A 9,843-nucleotide genomic window follows, 5' to 3' on the forward strand; every position below is an offset into this window, starting at 1 on the left:
GCAAGAGAAAAATTAAATTTTAAATCGTCATTGCTGCTAAACTAGGAACGATATCAACAAAACGCAGTAATTCAAATAAACTCTTCATTTATTAATATAACAAAACAAAATTACTTAATCTAAAAAAACAAAACAAATTTTCATATAAAACTAAAAAACAAGGCATTTCTGGCGGCGAAGCTTAATTCGTGCAAAGACTTTAAACTCAAAAAAAACATAAAAAAGGGACTTTTCAATCCGTTTTTTTTCTGTATACTTGTTTATTTGTATTCTTAAATAAACATTTTATACGTTTTTTGAGCTGGTTACACTAAAGTAAAATTTACCGTTAATTTTTGGCTATGGGTCCGCGAACAACGATCGAGCAAAGGTAATTAGTCCTTAAACACTTTAAGGATGGATAAACCCAGCGTGCCATAGCTGAAATGGTTTGCTTAAGCCCCAGTACGGTGCAATATATAATTCAAAGATTTGTTCGCGAAAATCGAGTGGAAGATAAGGGCCGAGTTGCGCCGAACAAAATTTTTAACGACCACGAGGAGCGCCGAATAGTCCGAAAAGTTAGGGAAAACCCCAAACTATCGGCTCCAAAAATCGCTGCAGAGATAGAAGAGGAAATGGACAAAAATGTTGCCCAGACACAATTCGCAACGTACTGCACAATCATAATTTTAATGGTCGAGTTGCTCTAAAGAAACCATTCATCAGCGACAAGAACAGAATTGTTCGTTTCAAGTTCGCCAAGGAGATGGAGACTAAGCCGATTTCGTACTGGAATGACGTTATTTTTGCGGACGAATCCAAATACAACATTTTCGGGTCGGATGGGAGGCATTATGTTTGGCGGCGTCCGAATACGGAGCTGAAACAACAAAGAAATTAGTGGAGTCCATGGGAAATCGTCTTAAATCGGTTAAGAAACAAAATATTAAATTTAAGAAATAAAAATGTTACAATATATTTAAGTGCTTGCACGAATTAAGCTTCGACGCCAGAAATGCTTTATTTTTAAGTTTTATATGAAAATTTGTTTTGTTTTTTAAGTTTAAGTAATTTTGTTTTGTTATATTAATAAATGAAGAGTTTATTTGAATTATTGCGTTTAAATTTTGTTAATATCGTTCCTAGTTTAGCAGCAATGACAATTTAAAATTTAATTTTTCTCTTGCACGAAATAAGCTTCGACCCACTGTACATAGATGATACAAAAAAAAAGTTACTTGGAAAAAGGAGGACACTATAATTCCCGTTACCTTTTTATTCTGAAAATTGCTCTCCCTTTTTACATGCGCTGTTGTTTTACGACCGAGCATCCGTTTATTTCGCAATTTTTTAGTGATCAGTCCAGTTTTGTATAAAACTTTGTGTGGCCTTAATTTTCGAAATTTTTAAAATGTATAAAAATTTAAAATCTCCAACTCAACGAACAGTGCGAATCTACGTGAAGCTGTACGTTTACTTCAAGATATCTTCACATTACCTTGATCGATTTCAGTGAAATAAGCATTTAAAGATTCTCCACCTGATTATAAAAGGTAATTTCTCCAAATTTATTTTTATTTGAAATATACAAAAAAATTTGCTTTTGTTTATTTTAGAAATGGTTATTATTAAATTTCTCATGTGAACGGAGCTGGGCATAAATAATATTATTAAGCAGCATTTCCGATAAGCCAAGGACCGTGTCTACAAGAGCTCAAAGTCCTTATGGGAAAAATAAATACAAAATATTGCCTAACATGCATGTAACTTCAAAATAATTTCCAGAAGTCACTTTGGCGATATCGCATTCGGATCCAAGGTACCATCAATCCCTGCGTAACACAAACAAAAATATGATCATTCGTTGCACTCGTTTACGAAGCTTAAAATGAAATCAAAATGCTTACTCGTAAGTGATTATTTCGGCTGCGGGAAGTGAGTTAATTGAGCAAAAATGTTTGCATGGTAATCGAGATGATTCGATCGTACCCGTTGCAGATCTTTGGTCGGCAGAGCAGCCAGCGACTTGGGCAGAGCCAAATGAGATCCGCAAAAAATGAATTTTTCCCTCTTTCCTCTCTTGCTACGTCTCCGCAAAAATGTGCGTAAAAAGGCAAAAAATAAAATAAATTAAATAAAAAAAAAAAATAATTATACTTTTGTGAACCCTAGCATTTTAAAAATCGAGACATTTTTTCGTAAATGTAAATTCAAACAATTCAAATAATGTGTAGAGTTTCTAAAATATCATTTTTTTTGTTAATAAGTTTATCATAATTATTTATTAATAAGTGAATATTAAAAAATATATTTTTTTTATAACGATTTGCACAGTCGGATATGTCTATAAATACCATGGTTTCATGGGCAAAGGAATATGGATTGACAAACGAGACATGCCCAATAAACAGAACAACAACGGATTAGCGGACCGTTTCTTTTTCTTCTTCTTCTGGAAGGCACGCGTCCTTTTTCGTCCTTCTTTTCACTCTCGCTTACTCAATTGAAAAAAAATGGAGTTACCCACGCCAACATTGTTTAATAAATAAAACCAGTGATTTAAAAAAATATATATACGATCTCCCGCAGACCAATATTTTTTTAATACTGAATGTAAAAACAGTTAAATAAAAGGGAATACAAAATTCCCAAAAACACAGTGGCGGAAGAAAAAATTGCAGTGCAAAATATAAATTTTTGTAGTAAAAAACAAGAAATGGTGAGAAAACCAAAAGCAATAAGAAAGAAACCTAAATTTAGCTTGCCGAACCCTTGAAGGTCGTTCCCATAAGCATTGTATCCACAGAGTTTTCCAATTTTTGTAAAAATTAATTACAGAACAATTAAGATACTCAGCCAGGTTTTCACACTTTTTCAAAGCGAAAATTGATGCTTTGGTTTGCAAAAAACGATTTTTTTTTGTTTTGAAAACGACTTTTTGTTATGAAATGTAAATGACTCTTTTTTGTTGCTTAAAAAGAAAGTAAGAATTACTCATTGGCTTGATGACATTTATTTACCACCATCACAGTTGGTTGTGCATTTTGTTTATAATTAAATAATTTCTGACCCTACCTCAAATTTTAACACTTAATATATTCCTTAGCAATAACAATTTTTGATTTTGCAAAGGCCTACTGTGTAAGTAGGCATGGACGGTGTGAAAATAAAACTACCTATAAAATATTAGTGAAGATCGCACCTACAGCACACAAAAGTTGATTTTATTTTTATAGCCGTTACTCATAGAGTAAAAGGGTCATTCGTCAGAAAGTATGTAACAGGAAGGAAGAGCTTCCGACCCCATAAAATATATATATTCTTGATAATCTGAGTCTGAATCTAAGCAACTGCAGAATAAAGGAACTTTGATGCACTTTTCAAGGTTGTTACACTTTCTTACAATTTTCCGCAAAATTGGGATCCTAACCTGGTGTATATGTTCTCGGCAAAACTACCAAAGCCCACGCTCTCATTATAGTAGGAATCCATCTAAAATAAAGTCAAAATTCCTATGTGGCTGGAGCTTGATTCATTTTTGATGGCACACTACCGAACACTCTTCCGATCTGTCAGTTCCCGTCCAAAGACACAAATTGAATGGTAGAAGTTCCAAAAATAAAATTCTTTGACACGATCTGTGTTCGAAGAAAACCACCCCGTACGTATATGTCCACTAGGGTGGTCCAAAAAATTAAAACTAGTTCTCACCGTTTTACATGAAAATTTGCGGTCTGTAAAAAATTTAATCAAAAATAAAAACAATTTTTATTGAGATTTAAACCTTGTGAATCGTCCTGAAAGTTTGCTTTATAATTACTCACGCAACATGTGTTCCAGCCAGAAATTTCGGTTTCCCACCCCCAGTTTGTCAACATTCAAAACTCTGTCAATTTCAGTAAAAAATTTACATTCCAAGATGTTTCTGGTTGGACAACTAAAATCCGAATTTGACACAACGGGCTTATCATCTAAGATATACGTTTTACCTAGTGCCCTCTATAGGACTAGATTTTCTGTAAAAACCGTATTACAAAGCGCAAAAGATGTAACTCAAATGCTAGTTACCATTTGGAATCAAAGGGGTATTCCAGTCCGGCCCCACCATCATATTTTTAAAACCATATCGCTGCTTTACAAGGATTATTTTAGCCTAATAAAATCTTAATAAAATAGGAAAGCTTCACGGTAATATTATTTACGAATTGTTTTTTAAGACTTAATGCAAATTATAATATAGTATTGTCAATATTTTCAAAAATTAAATAAAATTGGATCTTATACGACTATGCAAATTCTGATTTTAGCAACTTTAACAGTTTTTCAATTTTTAAAGCTTTCAAAGTAGTTCGAAAAGGTGACAAACAAGTTTGATAAATAAAACCAAGAAAAGGCCACCCATATGAAAATTAGATATTTGATCAAGGGCAACAGTGCGGTTATAAGCTTTGAAACCAATTCGAAACACAATTATACTTTTAATTCCAGTTTTATACATAGTTCTTGCACCATAAGTTTAATATAAACAAGAAAGAAAGTTAACTTCGGCAAGCCGAAGTTTGTATACAGTTTGTATATCTTGCAGTTATAAGAAATAATCAACTTTAGTAAATAATTTTTTCATATTATTTTCCCACTAATTTCGATTGTTCCTATGACAGCTATATGATATAGTCGTCAGACTTTTATAAAATTTATTTCGAATTTCAGAACTAAGAAACAAATTTTTTTTCCAAGCCTAGAAGGTTATATGTTTAATATAATGTTTTCATATTTTCCGACTAATTTTCCGATCGTTACTATGGCAGCTATATGATATAGTCGTCCGATTTTGATAAAATGTAATTCGAAATTCAAAACCAATTAAAAAATGTTATTTCCAAGCGTACGAGGATATATGTTAAAAAACACCAAAGATATAATTTTTTTTAATTTTTCCCCGATAGTTCCCATAGGAGCTATAAGATATAGTTGTCCGATCCGGCTGGTTCCGACATATATAATACCTGCAATAGAAAAGATATTTGGAAAAGTTTAAGCCCGATAGCTTTACAACTGAGAGAATAGTTTGCGTAAAAACGGACGGACAGAGGGACAGACGGACATAGCAAGATCGACCGTCTAGTAAAAACAAGAAAGAACGCTATTGTCGAGTGCCTTGACTATCATATACCCGTTAAGCTGAGTAACGGGTAGAGGAGCAAAAGGTATACATAAAATATGTTAGTGGGCTTAAGCGTTTAAGCCGTTTGTGGGCGTGGTACCGCGCTGAAACAAACTTGCGCTGCGCTGGAAACCCAGGAATCTGCATGCCAAGTTCTAGTTCTAGCTTTTATAGTTTCCGAGATCTCAGCGTTCATTCGGACAGACGGAATCGCGTCCTTCTACCTGTTACTTACTTTCCGAAGAATCTTTTACTCTACGAGTAACGGGTATAAAGACTTTCTTTAATTTATTCTTAAACTGTTTATAATATTCATTTATGATCACACTTTCCCTTCAGTTCCGAAAACCAGTTTTCCTTGGCAATCCGGAGGGACATGTCAGCGGCGGAAAAGCAAGGCACGCTTCATATTTCCTAGGGGAAAATGCAAAGAAAACTTGTTCGTTTTAATAATTTGTTTTTAATGTTTGTCATTGCTTTTCTTAAACATGGGTCCGGGTCCTCGGAATCCCTGGCCAACGCACCTGAAGAAACAAGGGCATGTGTTTAAAGAAATGTGTTTATTGTATACTTGTATATTTATCTTTTCGAACTGTGTGAAACCCTTTGCGGGATTTTGATTGGCATAAAACATTTTATCACGCTACCTTCGGGTAACAGAACCTGAATTTTCTAGGTTATGTTGTAAAACCTTAAAAAAAATATTAAAAAGGGACCTAAGTTAAACGTGGATTAACGCACAACATCTTGCACAACTTGACTTAATTTTTTTTCAAAAAAATATATTTTTTATTATTAAATTAAAAAGTGTCGCAGCGTGTAATTTAAACAGCTGCTGCTTCTCTTTTCTTTTGGTTTTTTTTTTGAACATACGGTGAAGCGCAAACAAAAGGATCCGCTGAATGTTGTCTCTCTGAGACCCGCGGGCAGGCAGATTATAAGACACAGAAAGAGAGGGTACCGCTTTTATCGGCACTCTTCTACGCTGTTTCGAATTATCTGCTGACGACGACAGCAGCATACAGCTTTCGGCAGAAAAAAACAAAAATCTTTTGCGCTCGGACATGTCCCGGCGAGCCTACTGCGACTTCCTTCAGGTTATGACGCAGCACTCGTTTGACGAACTGTAACATCCGCTCCTATACAAGCAATTGAAAACCCATTCGATGCTTCTGCGCCAGCTCCAAATGAACCGAACTGTCCGTCAAGCACGTGAACAAGGCGACCCAACTCTTCTCTCTGGGATACAGTCAGCAGCAGTGGCTCAAAGTAGTCCAATCCAGTGAACTTGAATAGCTATCCCCCCGCATCCAGTCGGTCCTCTGGAAGCGGTCCCATTATCGGCGGCATCGGCCGCGTTCGCTGCAACTTGCACTCGTTGCACGACGAAATTACTTCCTTCACCACTCGTCTCATCTTCGTGACCCAGAATCTCGTCTGGATCTGGGCAATCGTCGCATCCACGTTTTGATGCCTCATCTGGTCGTGAAAGTGGCTCACAATAAATTCCGTAATTCTGTGCCTGTGTGACAATATTAAGGGCCTCTTCGCACTAAACGGCATACACAGCGCGGCATCAACTCTGCCATGAACTCGCAGAACTCCGTTTTCAACCACGTAAGGCGCCAGACATCAAATCTCACTCGAGTTGGCGACGTCCTTTCCGCATTCCGCCGACCTCATCTCGCCGGGGAACGATTCCCATTGGGCCTGTCTGCAAACCTCAAGACCCAGGCTGTGGTCCTCACCAGGCGACTGAAGCTCGAGAATCTCTGGATCGCAATGGCGAAATCATTTGTGGCCATCAATGCAAACTCACTGGGCAACTCCTCTTCATCAGGCGCATGTGGAACACGCTCGGTTCCCTCCTCAGGCACCGGCCAGACGTTCGATGGCTGCCTCAAAAATGCGGGTCCGCTTAGACAACGTGATTCCGGCCTAAGGTCCGCCTTATTCTGCGACCGCGTCGCATCATCCGCTGCGTTGTCAGTTGTAGGTACCCATCGCCACTGGGTAACTTTCAACCACTCCAAAATCGCCGCCATTAGGTTGCCAACAAACTCCTTGTCCATCTCAACACCGTTTTTGAGTTCGTCCACAACACCGTCTCTCTGATGTCCTCACTTTGCTCTTCCTAGACAGTGTTCATCACGTGCAACTCGATGGTCCAAACTGCTCCAAGCCCAAAATAGTGACGAGAGCATCAGAACTGTCCCACGGCGTCCGACTCCCTGCGCCAGCCCGCAAAGGCTTTGCCTATCTCCTCCGGTAGTGGTTCGTCCCACTGGATCTTCTGCCTACAGATCTTTCTCAACAACAGCTTCGCTGTAATCATCAGGCAGAACCGGAATCTCAATGGGTGGAACGTTGACATCAGCAGGCTCATTACTCCCTCTTTGTAGGGACTCGATCTCCACTTAGGACGCTACTTGGCACTCGGTGATACTCCTCGTTGAATTTGAAGTCGTCCGTGGCTACCTGCCAGCGCATTCCAAGGATCTTCTGCTCAGCCTCACCCCAGCTGGCGCTCTTGACTTGTCCAGGTGGTCCCAACGCCGCTTCCACAATGGGTGAGCTGGATGAAAACTGGCATTATTCGAATCCAGCCTCCGCATGTATCTCCTACACTCGGGTAGATACACTGATAGCTTCACCCTCTGTAGCGAAACTGTCCACATAGACAGGCTGTTTAGCTGGCTGCGTATAAGCTGCTCCGGGCGGTCAAACCTAAACCGCAGCTGCACCATCACGGCGCTGACGTTCCCAGGGTGAATCAGCAGCAACTTCACTGTCTGGCGTGCTTCATCCTTAAACGCACAGTTAAAGATCGGCTACTCCTCGGGCTGCCCTCCAAATACAGGCAGGCAGGCACTGCTCGCACCGACACAGCTATGTGGGACCGGCCCGACACCTTTAGTTGAGGGCTCACCTGCTTCAGTTCCTCCTCCAACACCGCAATCCTTTTCAAAGGGTCCGACGTGAGGGGATCGCTCATCTCCGGTTCTGAACTCGCAGCTGCTTCACTAATCGCTGGCTGCTGATCCGCTCGCATTGCTGTATGGTTGGCTTCCCCTCCACTCAGCCGCGTGCTTACCGCTCCTTGCGCTTCCTGACCGCTGGCTGCGGTCTCCTTAACTGACTCGGGCTGCGTCTCCCTGTCGCTGGCGGCGACTCCGTCCGTTCCCAGTGCTCGTCGCTGGCTGCGACTCCTCTACTGGTACGGGAAGTGCTCCTGGCAACTCTCTAGCTGGTCGTCAAGCCGTCCTGCAACGCAAGTTGCCCTTGCAGTCTCCCTAGGACTACGAATAAAATGAGTTGCCTTTTTATCGACTACCCCACACTTGTAGGTACGTAGAGAGGGCGGCGTGCGCGTGGCGTACGCGCGTTTTATTCTGTGAACAATTCAAATCAGCCTCATACATTTCAAACTAACTTAATCTTACCGCAGTGCGCCCTCCTACAACTCACTAGACAATGATAGGCACATTTTTTGGCGGCATTAAATATACCGATATTAGTAGGCACACACTTCAAGGGCCAACAAATCTATACGAGATCAGATAACTTAACAAATACTACATTTTCCTTACAATACTTATTCTACCTATCGATTAAATTGTTTGACCGTCGACAAAAACAAAATAAACATATATCGTGATACGCGACTGAAAGGCTATAGAACCCATTAAAGAAAAAACAAAAGGGTCACGATTGCGAAAAGTAACTTCTAAGACACCTTCAGACGATAGATAAAAAAAAAACAAAATTGTTGGGCAAAAAGGAGGACGCCATAGTTTGCAGTTAACCCCTTATTTATGAAAATTCCTCCCTTTTGACCCACGCTATTATTATTCAGTCAGTACAGCTTTGTATAAAATTTATGAGTTTACAAAAAGTTGCTGGAGGTTTCGTCGAAGTGACTCCGAGAAGTGTCGGTACGGAAGGACGATAATTTTTATCTTCTAAAAGTCACCTTTCCAATACTGAAGTGACCGCTTATCGCCTCTACTCTCAAAATACTGTCTCATAAGGATTTCATCAGCTTTATTTGATCGAATTTGGAATTCAGACTTTTCTTACAAAAATGAATATCTAATTTTCTTTGCATAGGGTTCTAGAATACCACAAATTTCATTTTTCAGAGCTATCGTAGCTTGATCTGCGTTAAACGCAATAAAAAACCCATATTTCATAAAGCGCGGATAAAAAAAAAAGGCAAGCCTTGCCTTGTAACAATTGAAAAATCCTTCTTGAAATGGCTTATGCATGAACTAAAAGGCCTCCTTGACTTCGGGTATTTTTAAATGAATTTTCTGAGCTTTGTTTTGCAGTCCGCAAATAATTGTCAGAGTAAAGTACTTATTTGTTATTTGGCTTCCTCGTACCTCTTTGCGATACATTGATACTCAAAAAATTAAAACACTGTGTACGGCAGTCTACGTGGAGACGAAGCCCACCAGGAGGGTATGCGAAGGCGACTAATATGTTTACACAGAAGAAATTAAAATCTACAAGTGTCGCCCGATGGTCACGAGTGATACGTCTATCGAAATGTACTGTAAAAACTAAGAGGATTGCAAACCAAGACTTTAAGAAACTCAATTGGTTTGGGGGAAAGAGCGGTAAAAGTGTAAAAGTGAAAATTTGGTCGGTCTTTTGAAGTCGGTGGAAATATATACACCGCTTTTTACCTAGCT

General features: G+C 39.2%; 1 protein-coding gene across 1 annotated transcript; it reads right to left on the bottom strand.

Moving 5' to 3' along the window:
• Positions 1–5,689: 5,689 nt before the first annotated feature.
• On the bottom strand, positions 5,690–9,099 carry LOC108021915 (uncharacterized). Its single transcript, XM_017090739.3, has 2 exons — positions 8,590–9,099; positions 5,690–8,538 (listed from the first exon to the last, which is right to left on the bottom strand). The coding sequence occupies exon 2, from the start codon at positions 7,216–7,218 to the stop codon at positions 6,826–6,828; it is 393 nt and encodes a 130-aa protein (XP_016946228.1). The 5' UTR covers positions 7,219–8,538; positions 8,590–9,099; the 3' UTR covers positions 5,690–6,825.
• Between the last annotated feature and the right edge of the window lie 744 nt (positions 9,100–9,843).

This window comes from Drosophila biarmipes, chromosome 2L, assembly GCF_025231255.1.
Source record: "Drosophila biarmipes strain raj3 chromosome 2L, RU_DBia_V1.1, whole genome shotgun sequence".
NCBI lineage: Eukaryota > Metazoa > Arthropoda > Insecta > Diptera > Drosophilidae > Drosophila > Drosophila biarmipes.